We start from the raw sequence: 18,513 nt of genomic DNA, 5'->3' as shown, positions 1-18,513 counted from the left end.
TCCTTTTAAACTTGCCGGGGAGTGACAAGCGCCTCTCACTGCTCTGCGCATCCGCTTCTGCTGGCTTCAGTCACGTGACACTGGTTCTGAACGAAAACGCGTTGTGGAAACGCGTTGGCCTAGTACTTTTTGTCCCTCTCTGCTATTATAGTTTTTCAAGATGGCAGAACTACATGGAAGCCTCCGTGGACCTACCCGTCCCATGTATATAAAGATAATAAATTCTTCGTTTACGAGGATTAGTCTGATCATTGGCATAGGTATTTGTACACCATTGAGGGCATATTTATGAATAAAAATATTGATTTTAGATAATAAAATACCTAAAAAGCTACACATAGTCCCTTTAAGATGTTTTGTGAATATGGCCCCAGATTATTTATATCTAATATATACATGGCAAACCTTGAATGCTTGAACAAGAGCCTGAGTGTCACCTTACTGGGATCATCAGTTATGTGTCCATCAATGACTGCATAGCCATCTTTTAGAAAGGCTCTTTTCCCATATGTTGTAGCTTCTTGCACATTTGCCCACAACTTAGCATGAGCTTTGAGATCTTCCTTTGAAAAGTCTTCTTTGAACTGGATGTTCATCTCTTTACACACTCTTGCCTCTCAATTTTTCCACACATTTTCTCGAACAGTCCGTTGAGCTGAGATGCCAGAAAACAAGGTTGCACAAATAAGAAATGAGAAGCAATAGTTTCCTAATGTAATGCTGGCAGTTCAATCCAATACATGTTGGTTGCTTTGGTTAATAAACCGAGTTAATAATTAGCATGTTAGTAATGTTTATTTTCATTGTTATGTACAGTAATTAACTGTAATTTAATGCATCATACGCGTTAGCATTAGCCAGTTAGCATTAGCTTAGCATTTCTCATTTGACTTCAAGAGAGAAGGGAACACACCATATTTTACACATAAAAGAGGTGTATGTGTGTCTTTACAGGTATATTTGTGGTTACTTTTGAATCTATTTAAATTTAAAAAGCATTATCTAATTTTGTGCATATCTCATTTTCTGGGGACAGTCCCGGTTTTGGAGTTCTGTCACGGCTTGAGCTGCCCCCGGAAATGTCCCCATTTCACAGCACTTAAACAACCCGCAAATACAGTGCAGAAAGCCCTCCCAACATAGACTGTTGGTTGCTAGAGAAGTCATGTAGTGATTATTTTCACAAACAGATGGAGGCTCCAAGCTACACTGATTACTTGGTTGTGCTCCGCTATTTTAATCATGGTATGAAGAACTTTCGACAAGATGTGAGCAAGCACTCTTATTAATTATGAAAGAGACAAGTTATCTTCACGTATTAACTACTCATGTTAAATTAAAGTAATACTGTTTGTATGTACTATATGACAGGGCCTAAAGAGGGTGTGGACACGTTCGCAAAAGTTCCGCCATCACAACGTGATAATTCCCAGTTAATTCTTAAATATACCATTGTGGGTGAATGTACACACTGATATGAAAAAAGAAAAAAAAATCAAGTAACCTATTACTCTTGCAACAATTACATTCGCAGAAAGAACATACTTTGTGCTCAAAATTAGCCTATAATGCAAAATACGCCTTACGGGATGATGAAGGTTAATTTCCAAAAGCACAAACTTAAAACATAAAATGTTTTATAAAAACATAAATTAAAAAAAACATAAAACACGTGAAAATGTTTAAAAACTGTTGTAATTACTGTAGGCTATATACAGCAGTGGCGAGCAGTGACTTTTTTAACCAGGTATGCTGGGTGCGCGTTATGATAAAAATGCACCTGGTGCAAATACTTTGGATGGGTTTCGCGTTCGCTCTATACAGAATGTTAGCTGCTTATTTGCATATTCTCATGACACATATAAACACAGCTAAAGTTTTCCTAATATGTTTGACATTTTATTGAAAGTAGCCTACATTTACCTGTTGATACCTTCACAAGAACGCGTAAAACCTGTTGAGATGTGTTTGAGTCGAGTCAGGCGTGAAGCGCGAAAGGGACAAAATATGATGTATTTTTGTAATTCCGCTAGGTGGCACTACATGCTTCACCTTTAAACGTACGGAGCATTGGCTGAGGACACACATCTAAATCAGAGACGACAAATAAGAAACACCATGGCAGGTGTCAGTTTAAATGTAAATGTAAATGCCAGAAGTGTTCTATTTTTTATAAAATAATTGTTAAATAATAAAGTGTTAAAAATAATTATAAAATAATCAATAGACCAATTAGTAGCCTATTATAAATAGAATGTAAGTAAAATATAATTAGAATAAATGTAAGTATAATAAAAATAGAAGTATTCTTTAAAATATGTTGAAATAATGGAAATAGATGACTTTAACCAATGCATAGACTATCGATTTACAGCCTCAGATAGTTACAGTACCCTTCGTTTTGATCATTGTCTGGTATTGTTTGTTTTCGACACTGTCTCACATATTGGCTCTCTTATTAGTTATAATTTAATAAACCTTGTATTATTATCATCATCATCTTCATCTTCTGTGGATGTCAGCATTACAGAATACCGGACCAACGGATTATGTAGCAAAGTTTGCGGCCGTTGCTAAGAAGAGCCACGATTTTTTATCCTTTTCTGAGGAGCTGTACTGTATCGCTGTCACCTGCCCTTTCGATGATGAGACCCTGAAGTCACTGTTCTGGATAGGGGCTAATTACCATCACCATCATCATCGTTGACCTCCCAGACACCACTGGAATGGACTGGAAAGAGGACAGAGCTGATCCTTGCCCCGGAAGTGGAGCTCCACTATGAGTCTGACCAGGGGTGTGAGCCCACAACATCAGTGGACGAGGGAGAAGTGACTATGGACAATGAGGGCAGGCTGATAAACTTCAGTGAGGAGCTAGCGACTCCCACCCGGTACCTTCATCATCACTGTTTCTAGACAGCACCATGAACTATGACTAATTTTCATCGACCTGCATGGACTGTGATTCTGTCAAGATTTTTGTTGCCACCATCACTGCGAAATTCAGCCAGTCCTCCAAGTCAAGTCAAGTCAAGTCATCTTCATTTATATAGCGCTTTTAACAACGTAGATTGTTTCAAAGCAGCTTCACAGAGATAAGCGTATAATTTAAGGTAACAGAGATCGTTTTGGCTTTATAGCAGAGTTAAGTTATTTTCCATCTAAAGTTAGTTTTGATTGATTTGCTTCCGTCGCAACGATCATTTGTTATTAAATTAGGGGCCGCTAAGACGACACCATTCCCTCTACACAGACTTTAAACGCGAACCTGTGAGAAACGCTGATGGCGTTCACATGCGCATTTAGAATGGGTTCTATAGTTATGTGCGTTTGAAAATACGCAGGTTTGGAATTCCCTACAAGCCAAGCCTAAACAAAGTACTTGTCTTTCCTTATAAATTTTGATAAAGAATTTTATTTTATTTTGTTGCTTTGGGGTAGGAACGCGAAACGAATTTCCAGACAACGCCTTATCTGTAGAGTGGTAGAGGGATCCTCCATAGGGAGAGACTAGTTGGCACTTCAGCACTGCGTTGTCATCGGTCCAGGCGAAGGTCCTTCGTCAGATCTGGATACGGCCTGGATCCGGCAGGCTGCAGGAAAACCTCGGGATAAACACAGACACTAAAATTAGCGTAGATGCCATTCTTCTCATGATGTAACGAGTACATCAGGATTTTTGGGAAGTGTTCCCGGTTCCGGCTGACCTAATCTATGCAGCCTAACATTAAATTATAGAAGTCTATAATGTATTATGTGAATGCTAGGTCAAAGAGATGTGTCTTTAATCTGGCTTTGAACTGACAGAGTGTGTCTGCTTCCCGGACAATGGTAGGAAGACTGTTCCAGAGTTTTGGTGCTAAATAGGAGAAGGATCTACCGCCAGCAGTCGATTTTGATATTCTAGGTATTATCAACTGGCCGGAATTTTGAGATCGCAATAGACGTGACGGACTATAATGCGTTAAGAGCTCGCTCAAGTACTGCGGAGCTAAACCATTTAGTGCTTTGTAAGTAATCAGCAATATTTTAAAATTTATGCGATGTTTAATAGGGAGCCAATGCAGTTTTGACAGAACCGGGCTAATATGGTCATACTTCCTGGTTCTGGTAAGAACTCGAGCTGCTGCGTTTTGAACCAGCTGTAGTTTGTTTATTAAACGTGCAGGGCAACCACCCAGTAGAGCATTGCAATAATCTAGCCTTGAGGTCATGAACGCATGAACTAATTGTTCCGCATTTGTCAATGAGAGCATATGGCGTAATTTAGATATATTTTTAAGATGGAAAAATGCAGTTTTACAGATACTAGACACGTGACTTTCAAATGAAAGATTGGTATCAAAGAGCACACCCAGGTTCCTAACCGACGACGAAGACTTAACAGAGCAGCCATCAAGTGTTAGACAGTATTCTAGGTTATTACGTGAGGAAGTTTTTTGTCCAATAATTAGAAACTCTGTTTTTTCAGAATTTAGAAGTAGGAAATTACGAGTCATCCAATTTTTTATATCTGCTATGCATTCCGTTAATTTTATGAATTGATAAGTTTCGTTAGGTTTTGAAGAAATATACAGCTGAGTATCGTCAGCATAACAGTGAAAGCTAATTCCATGTTTCCTAATGATATCTCCTAATGGTAGCATGTACAGAGTGAACAGCAGCGGTCCTAGTACTGAGCCTTGTGGTACGCCATACTGAACTTGTGATCGATGAGACATCTCATCATTTACTGCTACAAACTGATAACGGTCAGATAAGTATGATTTAAACCATGCTAGTGCATTTCCCGTAATGCCAACATAATGTTCTAATCTATTTAAAAGAACGTTGTGGTCAATGGTGTCAAACGCAGCACTAAGATCGAGTAACACTAATAGCGAGATACAACCACGATCGGATGATAAGAGCAAATCATTTGTGACTCTAACGAGAGCTGTCTCGGTACTATGGTACGGTCTAAATCCTGACTGGAAATCCTCGCAGATATCATTTCTTTCAAGAAAGGAACACAGTTGTGAGGATACTGCCTTTTCTAATATCTTTGACAGAAAAGGTAGATTCGAGATCGGCCTGTAATTGACTAATTCTGTAGGATCAAGTTGCGTTTTTTTAACAAGCGGTTTAATCATAGCCAGCTTAAAGTTTTTTGGTACGTATCCTAGAGACAAAGATGAATTAATGATATTAAGAAGAGGATCTAGGACCTCTGGAAGCATCTCTTTCAGTAGCTTAGTTGGTATAGGGTCTAACATACATGTTGTCGATTTAGATGATTTAATGAGTTTAGTAAATTCTTCCTCTCCTATAGCAACGAATGAATCAAATTTTTCCTCAGGGAGGCTACAATGCACTGCCTGATGCGATACTGTAGTAGACGGTTGCATAGTTATAATTTTGTCCCTGATATTATCAATCTTATAAGTGAAGAAGTTCATAAAATCATTACTGCTGTGTTGCTTGGAAACTTCTGGGCTTGAAGCTTTATTTTTCGTTAGTTTAGCCACCGTTTCAAATAAATACCTAGGATTATGTTTATTTTCTTCTAATAGGGTTGAAAAATAAGCAGATCTAGCCGCTTTTAAAGCCTCTCTGTAAGTAATTGAGCTCTCCTTCCATGAAATGCGAAATACCTCTAGTTTTGTTTTCTTCCAGTTGCGCTCCATTTTTCTGGCTGCTCTCTTAAGGGCCTGAGTGTGCTCGTTGTACCACGGCGTTGGACTATTTTCTTTAATCTTCTTTAAGCGCAACGGAGCAACTGTGTCTAAAGTGCTGGAAAAGAGAGAGTTAAAAGTTTCTGTTGCAATATCGAGTTCTTCTAAGCTATCTGGGATGCTGAGATGATGAAACTGATCAGGAAGATTATTAATAAAGCAATCTTTAGTAGCAGAAGTAATAGGTCTAACATATTTGAAACACGGAGTCGGCTTTGCAGCCTTGGCTAAGTGCAAATTACACGAGACTAGATAATGATCTGAGATGTCATCGCTCTGCTGCAGAATTTCAACGGCATCCACATCTATTCCATGTGATAATATTAGATCTAGAGTATGATTACGACGATGAGTAGGTCCTGACACGTGTTGACACGTGTGAGCCCTGCACTCCAGCCCTGCCACTGCCGAATGTTTACAGCACTGCGCCATCTCCGTGGAAGCCCTGCTATGACGTCGAGCCGCAGGTCATGTTACCACCAGCAGCGTCAGTGCGAGAGGATCCTGCCGCTCCGTCTCCGGCCTCGGATCTCTTCACTCCATCTCAGCCCATCGACCTGTCGTTGCGGCTCCACCGTATTCCCTCATCCTGCCGGCTCCCCCTTGGTCAGTCGTCATACCACTTCCGCCACGGACTTGCGGGCCATCTGCTGCACTCCATCTCTCCACCCCTACGGCTGCAGCGGGTTCCTCCTTCCCCTCTGTGTCGCCTCTGTCCTCCATCACACTGGCTCCACCTCAGCCCTCAGGTACTCTGGCTTCGCTTTCGACGTTTGTCGGCACGGCATCACCTTGGCCTCCAGTGCTAGCAATGTCGCTCGATTTCCTCGCCTCTCCATCTGCGCCTGTGGATATATCAGCCTCGTCTCCGTTGATCCTCCCTCAGTTGTCGTCAGCCTCCATACCATCTTGGCTCCTCCCGACCCCCGTCGGCACTGGCAAGGTCTGGGTCTGTGCTAGCGGACTTTGTCCACCATTGGCACCTTCGACATTGTCGTCCTGACATCACCATCCTTTTGCCTCGTCCTGCATCAACATCCCTTCGCCACGTCCTGCAACCATCCCTTCACCTCATTCACATCCCCCTCCAAAACCCCCTCCATCCCTCCCTCTTCTCCTTATTTTTTACTTCAAAACTTCAATAGTCCCTTGTCTTCATTTTTTGCATTGGTTGTGCAAATGCACAAAGATGGCATTCCTAGTGCATATTTTTTAAATTGTTAATGATCTGTAAATGTATCATTGTGCCATCACTTTACTTAGAGGGGCACAGCATTACTAATTATTAACTATTTGTGGCAAGCAGGACGAGGCCGAGGGCCGTGGGAGAGCGGCGCGAGGCCGGTGTCATGATTGATGATGAGCGACACCTGCGAGACACACCAGTCTCATATCTCTCATGGAAGAGCGGAAGCATAAAAGGAGGAGCGACAACAGAGAAGGACGAGAGAGGCCAGGCCTGGGTTTTATGTTCTGTTTTATTATGTGACAGCAGTCGTCCGTGAGGGGCTGCTGTCTTTACTTTGGTTTTGTATTTGTTTTATTTTGTTATTAAAGTCTATAAATGTTCGCTGGTTCCCACTTCCTTCTTCCTATAACAACAAACTTTGCTACACTATTCATGCACTTATATCAGCTTGTGTGTTTTAAATCCATGAATGTGTCATGACTTTAATTGAGGGGCCACGTCATTACTAACTCTTTAGTTACCCATACACTAATATCAGCCCATGCCTTGTCAATGCATTATTGTGTCATGATGACTGTAATTGCTGATTCACTGTTAATAACTTACTAAAATCAGGTCATGACTAAATATAAACTTACCATCAAACACACATGCAATAGTACACATAGTACTCAGCCCAGGTCAGTGATGTCAAGCAGTGTCATTTGGTGGTTTTTCAAGAAGTCACAGAGCAGAGATACAGTATGGTTTATGGTCTGCATCTGGATGGAGTGTGAACTGAAAGTGGTACCAAGCAAACATTCCCCTAACTGTAGTGTATATGATTAATGTTTGGTTAGTTCTTTTGGGAACCTGCAACCCCTTTATTTTATTTTATTTTATTTTATTTTATTTTATTTTATTTTACATTAAAATTTTTGGCTTTTGTATAGCTGTGTATAAGCCACAGTAGGGTGAGTTTGAATGGAAACTAGATGTACCGCATGGCGGTACAAAATATGACCGCCGCTCAGGCCTGCACTGGCTTTCCACAAAAATAAATGACGTGGAGCAATTTGGCTGTATTGCGTGTTTATGTATATACCTAAAAAAAGTAGTAGTATGTGCATGTCTGTCTGTGTGTGTGTGTGTGTATGTGTGTGTGTTTGTGTATGTGTGTGTCTGTGCGTGTATGTATGCGTGCGTACATGTGTGTGCGCGTGTGTGTTTGTGTGTGTGTGTCTGTGCATGTGGATTTGTATGTGTGTGTATGGGTGTGTGTCTGTGCGTGTGGATGTCAGTGTGTGTGCATGCTTGCGTTTGTTTGTATTCCTGCATGTCTGTGTGTGACAGTATCATCCTAAACCAGCAACCCTTCGCTCAACACCACCATCTACTGGCCGATGAGTGTACAGTCACTAAATGTGCACATAAATGAATTTATTTTATACCCCCCCATGGATGAAATTCTACGAAACTTAGCATACCCCCAGAGGATGTCAAGTTAATCATACACATGAAATATGGTGCAGTTCTGAACATCTCAACTGAAGATAGGGGCGATTAAAGCAGAATAATATTGCATTTTCATTTTTTATGGGAAGGGGCGCAAATCACAAATGAGTGATTATGGGCTAGGTTGATGTGGGCCCTTAAGACCAACATACCATAAAAATTTCTTCATCCTCGGTGCCACGGTTCAGGTAGTTATTTATGAAAAACTGCATTTTTTGGGTTTGGGGGGGGGCCAGCGCGGGGGGGGGGGGGGTGTCCCCCGGGGACCAAACGAAATTTTTCCGTAAAAGTCTAGTGGGGCTACATGCCCACCAAATTTCATGTTCCCCGGTGTTTCGGTGTCCCTGGTATCGTTGACGGAAAATTCAGTAGATGACAAAAAAAAAAAAAAAAAAAAAACTTTGACAATCCCTATATGACCGCTTTCGCTAGCTATGCTAGCGGCGGTCATAATAATTATGCAAAACATACAAATTATTGATGTTATTAGTGTATTTAGCCTGTTATACATTTGATAAGGATCCATGTAAATAATGGTGAACTAATGTACTATCCAATGAAGTTTATGACGAAGCTGCAGATGGCAAAATTTTACATTATTACAATACTAAATTACTCTGTAACACTTACACGTTACTACATCTACTTACTATAGTAATAACAGTAAATTATGCATAATTACAAGTAACTGACCCTGAACCAAACCCTAAGCCTAACCGTAACTCTACAGTAAGTACATGTAGTTAATTAATATTACTCAGTACTTACTAGAGTAAGTACAATGTAGCTGTGTTACCTTAAAATAAAGTGTAACCAATTATTGAAGTGTAATTAAAAGTTAGAGTACTTCTCGTATTTTCTTATAGAGTCAGTTTGGTTTAGTTTAACCCCTAAATGTTAATTAATGCATTAACTATCAAACATGTACCAACAATGAAGTTAAGGTTGTCGTTATTCATGCATAAATCCAAATGACTCCAATCATAGGTAAGGTTAGCTCTTCATTTATTCCTGATTAGTTTGTGCGTTCTCTACTCATTAGTTCATGTTGAAGTAAGTATTGATTCAGGTATTAATACATAGTTATTCATGTATCCTTAAGGTACCAAGTTAGGACAATTAAAAGCATGATTGTTTTCTCCATACTTATTACTTACTCTATTAATTGATTTTGTAACTGAAATCTTGCTTGTTAACAGGTTTTGACATTGATGGCCAGTGATGATTATCTAATAATGACCATGCAACAAAGCTTCAGCATTAATCTGACACTTTTTAATACTACAGATGAAACTACTTAGTCGACCTGAGTTGTTTGATTTTGAGGGTGTTTCTATGGTACACTACTTCACTGACAACTGGGAAAAGGTGAAAAACTTTCAAGCAAGACCTGATGACATTCTTATCGCCACTTACCCCAAAGCAGGTGAGAAAGAAAAATATCCACTGTGCAACAGATTTTTATTTTATTCAGCAAAGATGCATTAAACTGATCAAAAGTGATGGCAAAGACTATGTTACAAAATATTTCTGTTTCAAACTGTTTACTGTGATAATAATAAGAAATGGGTTACACTTTTATAATTAGTATACAGTAATAAAATATTTACAAGTCATTTTAGTTTATAGTTAATTAAATGTTTATAAACTGTAGTTAATACATTAATAGACTATATACAAACGAGTTCATGCATTGACACTGTAATTAATAACTTATTGTTTAATTAGCTTATATATAAAGAGTTAGGTTACTCTTTTTTAAGGTGTTGTGTTATTGTGTAATTATACATTTTAGTAGTGAGTAATAATAATGAACTACATGTACTTACTAGAGGGTTAGGATTAGGTTGTGGTTAAGGTTAGTTGCATGTAATTATGCACAATTTAAAGTAATTGCTATAATAGCTACATGTAATATCCCTGTAATATCCCTGGACCACAAAACATGGGTAAATTTTTTGAAATTGTGATTTATACATCATATGAAAGCTGAATAAATACGCTTTCCATTAGTGTATGATTATGGTATGTTAGGACAATATTTGGCCGAGATACAACTATTTGAAAATCTGGAATCTGAGGGTGCAAAAAAATCAAAACATTGAGAAAATCGCCTTTAAAGTTGTGCATTTCTGTTTGCGATTGTGCAGCATTCACTCACAAAAATAAATGTAAATTTACTAAATATCTTCATGGAACATGATCTTTACTTAATATCCTAATAATTATTGGCATAAAAGAAAAATCGATAATTTTGACCCATAAAATGTACTGTTGGCTATTGCCACAAATATACCTGTGCTACTTGTGACTGGTTTTGTCATCCAGGGTCACATATGTGTAACAAGCACACTGTAAAATAAAGTATTTCCAAGAGTTAGAGAACAAGCCTCAAGCAGCGGATTAACGGCGCAACCACATTGGCCAATCTAGATCTGCCCTTCATATGGTGGTCCTCCAGGTATACCAGTCCAAGCTTCTCCGTGCCATGGATGAGACTGGTCCTGACCCAGTGGCCTTTTAAGGAGCTGTACAGTGCAACCAACCTCGCCCTGCGTGCCAGTAAGTCTATACTGCCCTACAAAGGCAAAAGACCTTAAGTCGCTAGAGTGTGGAACTGAGAAAAATGACTTTAAAGATTTTTAGTTGTCCCGCCAAATTAATTATAGGTAGGACACTGGAAATCTGGCAAATAGATGTTTTAGTAATGGAAATTATATACATAAAAAAATCTTGAGCTCAAACTTGACTTTTGACCACTATTTTAAAGTTACTGTACTCTGCCTTTGTATTGTCAGCAAAAAGTGAGAAGTCATGCCAAGGCAAAAGGCAGTAACTTCCACATTATCAATATTTAGTTGCTGATCACCATTAACAAAATCATTATAGTAACACCTGTATAAAATCTAGTGATCATGGCATTTATTTTGTATGATTTACAATTATTTATAGCCATCTACTTATTGCTATCCTGTGCTTTGGTTGCATTCTGATGGCATTATTAATACATTTGACATGACAAAATACCTCCTATTAGTCCAGCGTTGACTCGACCGGAGCGTTTAGGGCGGGGATGAAGGCGAAGTTTTGGCACTCTGCCAGCTAGTTTGCCGAGCTTTAATTCTTGGTTGTATTCATCTGATACGGCAGTGTGTAACGTTTTTCTGTCAACTCCGCATAATCCTTCGCGATCGATATCGCACGTTTGTCGATGGAGCAGACCATACTAAATGTTCTGACCGCTCAGAGGACATCAGAAGTTAGAGCGACTGATGGCAGCTGTACAAAGTACACAGGCTACACCGTAATTTTAATTTTAATTTTAATGGACATTAAAACAAAGGCAGATAACCGTACAATCTGGTAGGTAGCATTATTTGATTGAACACCGGCACGGTAACTTCATATTGACGCGCGGCTAAACAAAGGCAGAACACCGTAACTCGTAATTTGAGCGTTCCAAAACAAAGCCAAAGAGCGGTAACTGATGTTACGGTGTTCTGCCTTGGTTTCTCATGGGCTTTTGGAAGTTACTGTTAAGACAAATCATTATTTTCTCGAAAAAAAACCGGAATTGATTCAAGATACTTATCCACATGATAAAGAAGGTCTTGAATGTGCCAAAAATATAAATAACTCATTTTCGACCAAAAACGAAGTTACAGTCTTTTGCCTTTGCACGGCAGTATAGCCCAATCGATCAGTTGTGCCTCGGCTAACCTTGTGGTGCTCGATGTCCACCTTTGGTTGAATTTGACTGAGATCAAGGATGCCAACAAGGATGCCCTCCTCGACTAACCAGTCTCACCCTCTGGCCTATTTGGTTCGGCAGTGGACGGATTCACTGAGCATGTTAGAGCAGCCCAGAAGTCATCGCAAGCGATGTGCCACTTCCTGCCAAAGCGGACCAGTTATTCCACTGCCTTGAGTCAACCCAAGCCGGCTCCCGCGCCCACTCAGCCCCAAGCCAAGGCAGAACCAGAGGCGAACCAGAAGTGCTACCCGTTTCCCAGATGTCAGGGACCCAGCCCTAGGCTAGAGCTGGATCCTGAGCAGCCTAAGCAGCCCTGATGTTTCGGCCATAAAGAAGAGGAGGTTGAGTCCCGTCGAGGCTGGACCACTCCCAAAGCGACCATGTGTTCACCCAACCCCCTGTTAAGTTTCGGCAATTGGAATCAAGACAATGTGACAAGACAAATGTGTTTGTTGTTGGTACTGGGTCTGCCCCCTCAGTGGTATGTGTGCCAAGACTTCCTTACGCTTTCATTGTGATCCAAATGAAAAGCATACACACTCACAAATAGAGCATTCCTCCACGTCATTATCCTATCTCAGGCATCAGCTCCCCAGCCCCCCGCCACAGTGGGCAACCCCTCAACCCCTTCAACCCATCGTTGCCCAGAGCCAGGCATCACAGACCATTCTTGAGATTCACGTTCGAGTGGGTGGCTTACCACTACAGTCCTACCATTTTGACTGTCCCTAGCTCTGCGCATGTTTACAAAAAGCATGGATGTGGCCCTCTCTCCCCTGAGACAGATTAGAGTACGCATCCTGAATTACTTAGATGATTGGCTGCTCTTACACAATCAAAAGAGGTGGTCCCTGGTCCCCTGGAAATCGTTAAAACATGAGCTTCCCCTACTTCTGCTGCTGTAATTTGGCCCACAAATTAAATAAACCAGTGTAAAAACTTCCCCCAGTCTTACACCATTCCTATTTAAATGGGCTGAAGCCTTTTACATTTTAAAAACAAATTAAATTAAATGTAGACTATACACTTGCACCTGAAGCCCAAATGCCAATTTAGTTAATTTGGCTACAAGTTCCAAAATTGATTCCTCATCATATGACCCCTTTAAACACAACAGTATGAACTACACGTGAAACTCAAAAAATTAGAATATCGTGCAAAAGTTCATTTATTTCAGTAATTCAACTTAAAAGGTGAAACTAATACATTATATAGACTCATTTCATGCAAAGTGAGATATTTCAAGCCTTTATTTGTTATAATTTTGATGATTATGGCTTACAGCTTATGAAAACCCCAAATTCAAAATCTCAGAAAATTAGAATATTACATGAAATCAATTAAAAAAAGGATTTTACATACAGAAATGTCAGCCCTCTGAAAAGTATAATCATGCATATGTACTCAGTACTTGGTTTGGGCCCCTTTTGCATGAATTACTGCCTCAATGTGGAGTGGCATGGATGCTATCAGCCTGTGGCACTGCTGAGGTGTTATGGAAGACCAGGATGCTTCAATAGCGGCCTTCAGCTCTTCTGCATTGTTCTGTCTCATGTCTCTCATCTTTCTCTTGGCAATGCCCCATAGATTCTCTATGGGGTTAAGGTCAGGAGAGTTTGCTGGCCAATCAAGCACAGTAATCCCATGGTCATTGAACCGGGTTTTGGTTCTTTTGGCAGTGTGGGCAGTAACAAGTCCTGCTGGAATATGAAGTCAGCATCTCCATAAAGCTTGTCTGCTGAAGGAAGCATGAAGTGTTCTAAAATGTCCTGGTAGACGGCTGTGTTGACTCTGGACTTAATAAAGCACGGTGGACCAAAGTCCTCTTTTCTGATGAGAGCAAATTTTCATTCTCATTTGGAAACCAAGGTCCCAGAGTCTGGAAGAAGAATGGAGAGGCACACAATCCAAGATGCTTGAAGTCCAGTGTAAAGTTTCCACAGTGTGTTGGTTTGGGGAGCCATGTCATCTGCTGGTGTTGATCCACTGTGCTTTATTAACCCTCTGGGGACCAAGGTGTTTTTGGGGCCCTTGAGATGTTCTGACATGCCTTGACATTTGTGTTTTTTTCAGTTATTTATAAACATGTTAATGGCTAAGGTGTAAATTCACTCTATATAGCACAAACAGGGCTACCATAATATGCGAGCAACGTGTATGTAGATGTTTGTATTTTTAAGAGAATAATGTTTATGCGTGGTTATTGGAAAAAATAAAAATGAAAGTTGCTGAATTAAGACCACAAAACACATATTAAATATGTGTCCACAAGACTTTTGACTAATGGATGTTGTCCCTTTGAGTTCTAGCTTCAAAATTATGTGAAAATAGTCTTGCTTTATCGTTCACAAAAAAAAAATACATTGATTTAAATGGTGTAAAACAGGTTTTGCTTGGAAAGCCATTATGCGAGGGGGGCGTGGAGGAGGAGTAGTTTGTCCCACCCACTCTGCATAATGACTCTGCCTAATGCCCATTCATTCAGGTGTGACACTGACTGAGCCACAATGCAAGGACAAAAGATGTATTTAGAAGAAGACTTATATTGACCATTTAAGATTTCGCTTACATCTCTCTTGTAAATATGTTTTGCTATTTTATTAAAAATGTTACAATTACAACAATAATTACAATTTCAACAATATTTCAAGTGTACTCTTTCTTTGTAAAAAAAAAAAAAAAAAAGAAAAAGATTATAGGCCTACATTTTATCATATGTATTCATTAGTTTGAATATAGCCAACATTGGAACATCTAACATCTTAGTCTATGACTTTATTTTTGACAAAAATAGTATATATATATATATATATATATTATATATATATATTAGAGGTGGGCATAGATTAATTTTTTTAATCTAGATTAATCTAGATTAATTTTGAAATTAATCTAGATTAATCTAGATTAAAATGGCTCATTTGAATTCTGTCGAAGGCATTCAGAATATGTGTGCTACCCAAATAATGACTATAAAAGTAAGTCTTTGTGAACGGGTTTCTCAAGCCAGGTGGCGCATTAGACCAGGGGCTCATCTCCTGTTTCCAAAATGCATCACAAACTGCTTGAGAAAGCTGTTCTACTCATAGACTGTAAAGGTTACTACTGTACTGTTACCGTCCATAGGCAACATTAGGTAGGCCTATGTTATTATCAACTACTATAGGCTATCAATTACGGGATGGGCGATATGGCCTAAAATCTATTATTGTGATATACATTGCAGCCTCTTGCGATAACGATATACAGTATATTATAATAAAACCATTTCAGAACAGGTTACACAGACCCTGCTAAACAACTGCTAAATGTATTTTTTTTAAAGGGTATATGTAGTTTTGAGAACATATATTGTGCAAAACTGTAAGTATACAACATAATTTTGCAGATAAATAAAATTTAAGTACACTAGCTGCAGAGACTTAAGTAGGCCTAGGTCTAATGTTTATTATAGCTTTGAGCTTATGAAACCCCAAATTTAAAGTGATAATATTGTCTAACTGATGTCTTTTCAGTTAAAAAGAAACACAACAACGATTCTTAAAATCGGGCATAGACAGAGATTATGTGTTAACGTTACACCACTAAGATATATTGGAATGAGAATAATACGCGCGCGCTGGTATTCAGTGATATCATGTTTCGTTTTGAATTTGAGGTGGTAGAACGGATTAGTCGTGTGTTAACTTACCGAACCGTTACCCCACACACTCTGTCTATAGTTTGCTGCTGTTTGTCGGACGGCTTAAATCCGAACCAAGTCCAAATAATGGATGTTGCAGCTTTCACTTCCAGCCGTGTTTACTTAAGATGACGACGAATATGCGTTGCAGCCGGGTTTACCTCACGGCCGCGGGTAGATTGCGTCATCATCTCCCAACCCAACTTGGGGAATAGATTAACGGCGATATTTTTTTTATCGCGCGATAAGAGTCTCACGTTAACGCAGCGCGTTAACGCCGATAACGGCCCACCACTAATATATATATATATATATATATATATATATATATATATATATATATATATTATATATTATATATATATAACGTTAGATATGAGCAGAAATTGCTAAACAAAAGCTTTTTTGATGTGGCGGTATATTCTACAGTAGCCTAAAAACTGTACCCTAGTCTAGTCAACAAAATGTTGTCTTTCATACTTCGCCTGACTGTAATGTTGTTTTTATGAAATATTAGGGCATATAAATGCTAATTTGCAGTTTAATACGTTGCTTATACAAATACATTTTATTTCAACATATTCCAGTCGATTTTTACTCATCTCAGTAGGCTATAGCAAAGCAGTTTATTATTTTACACACAGACGCGCGATTCATATTTAGGCTAAACAGTCTTTACAAATATGTCCCCTTCATTCATCTCACAGAAAGGCGAGTCATATTATAGAAATGGGATTCATCTTTTTGCGGTTTACATAGGCCTACACTAACGTTATTCCATAACGTTATTCCACACGTGAGAAAAGAAAACAGCCTACCTCACTCCTCAGCGGAATCTGCTCCTCATTTCAGGAGATATTGCTCCTCATCAGCACTGTTCTGAGGAATCGTTTCTCCATAAGGTAGGCTATAATGTCTCACTCGCGAGGAGTCGCGACGCGCTTTGTTTACAGCTGATGTGGGCGTTTCACAGCTCTGAAATGGTTCTCAGAATTTGCGTTTGAATAGCACGCGCTCTCCGGGGCGTGGTCACATTACTGTGAATCATCTCGTAATGAGGTCGACTGGAGTCGCTCTCTTTTTATACAGATTACAGAAGCTGAGAATATTTGTTTTTTATATAAATGACTTCATTTAAAAGATGCGATCTCAAGCTTTATGCCCGTGGGTCTGTTTGCCTGTTTGACTGAATTTTCGCGGAGTTATAGATCATTTTCGAACGCGTTTCAAATGAGAGTTTACTGACAGAGAGAAGGCAGAAATCGCATCATGTTAATTTTTCTTTATTTGTCAAAAAGCAAAACACTTTATTTTTATTGTGAGTATACAGAAAAAAAATAGACACTGAACAGGATCGATTGATGTATTACACGAAAATGAAAGATCAAAATTAACAGAGCATTTAGTGTTTATTTTCATTGCTAAAAAAAAAAAAAACGAGCAAAACGCGCGGGCGCGTTTTTGGTCCCCAGAGGGTTAAGTCCAGAGTCAACGTAGCCGTCTACCAGGACATTTTAGAGCACTTCATGCTTCCTTCAGCAGACAAGCTTATGGAGATGCTGACTTCATTTTCCAGCAGGACTTGGCACCTGCCCACACTGCCAAAAGAACCAAAACCTGGTTCAATGACCATGGGATTACTGTGCTTGATTGGCCAGCAAACTCGCCTGACCTTAACCCCATACAGAATCTATGGGGCATTGCCAAGAGAAAGATGAGATACATGAGACAGAACAATGCAGAAGAGCTGAAGGCCGCTATTGAAGCATCCTGGTCTTCCATAACACCTCAGCAGTGCCACAGGCTGATAGCATCCATGCCACTCCACATTGAGGCAGTAATTCATGCAAAAGGGGCCCAAACCAAGTAATGAGTACATAAGCATGATTATACTTTTCAGAGGGCTGACATTTCTGTATGTAAAATCCTTTTTTTTTATTGATTCCATGTAATATTCAAATTTTCTGAGATTTTGAATTTGGGGTTTTCATAAGCTGTAAGCCATTATCATCAAAATTATAACAAATAATGGCTTGAAATATCTCACTTTGCATGTAATGAGTCTATATTATATATTAGTTTCACCTTTTAAGTTGAATTACTGAAATAAATTAACTTTTGCACGATATTCTAATTTTTCGAGTTTCACCTGTTTGAAAATAGGGCTTTGATATGGTAATATTAAATGTTTTCTCTCTTCAAACTGACATTTAAAACAATTCAGTACTACTGATATCATTTTATGTATGCTAGTTCTTATCTTGTTATCATTGTTATGTTTCTAAGAAAAGGTTTTATACTCATGTTCCTCTAGGTACCACCTGGGTTTCATATATTCTTGACCTTCTGTATTTTGGTAAGGATGCTCCAGAGCGCCAGACTTCCCAGCCTATCTATATGAGAGTGCCATTTCTGGAGTCATGTTTTCAAGTGATACAATCAGGTCAGAGACCACAGAATAATGAGTGTTCACTTAATTAATAATGTTTTTTTTATGTTGTTGTTGTTGTTTGTCAATTTGTATCACTGTCTAATTTTTTGCTCATTTACTTCTTGCTATTCCATATTCCAAATTTTAAAGTCGTGCATCATGGATTCTGTGTGCCACATATTCTGTAATTTATATACTGTGACAGATTGATTTAAATCATCTGCCTTTTACTCAGCAAAGGTAAAATGC

General features: G+C 39.1%; 1 protein-coding gene across 2 annotated transcripts in view; it reads left to right on the top strand.

Moving 5' to 3' along the window:
* Window positions 1–18,513, top strand: part of LOC307174054 (cytosolic sulfotransferase 3) — a 39,004-nt gene that overhangs the window by 12,575 nt on the left and 7,916 nt on the right. The window contains exons 2-3 of one of the 2 annotated variants that reach the window (XM_079897713.1): window positions 9,685–9,823; window positions 18,148–18,276. In XM_079897713.1, the coding sequence (XP_079753839.1) occupies window positions 9,685–9,823; window positions 18,148–18,276 (268 nt within the window). The remainder of the gene's footprint in view (window positions 1–9,684; window positions 9,824–18,147; window positions 18,277–18,513) is intronic. The other variant, XM_079897714.1, reaches the window with a different exon arrangement.

Source organism: Squalius cephalus, assembly GCF_949319135.1.
Source record: "Squalius cephalus genome assembly, chromosome: 16".
Classification (NCBI taxonomy): Eukaryota; Metazoa; Chordata; class Actinopteri; order Cypriniformes; family Leuciscidae; genus Squalius; species Squalius cephalus.
The sequence above is the reverse complement of the archived record's forward strand: the minus strand, read 5'-3'. Positions and strand labels throughout refer to the sequence as shown.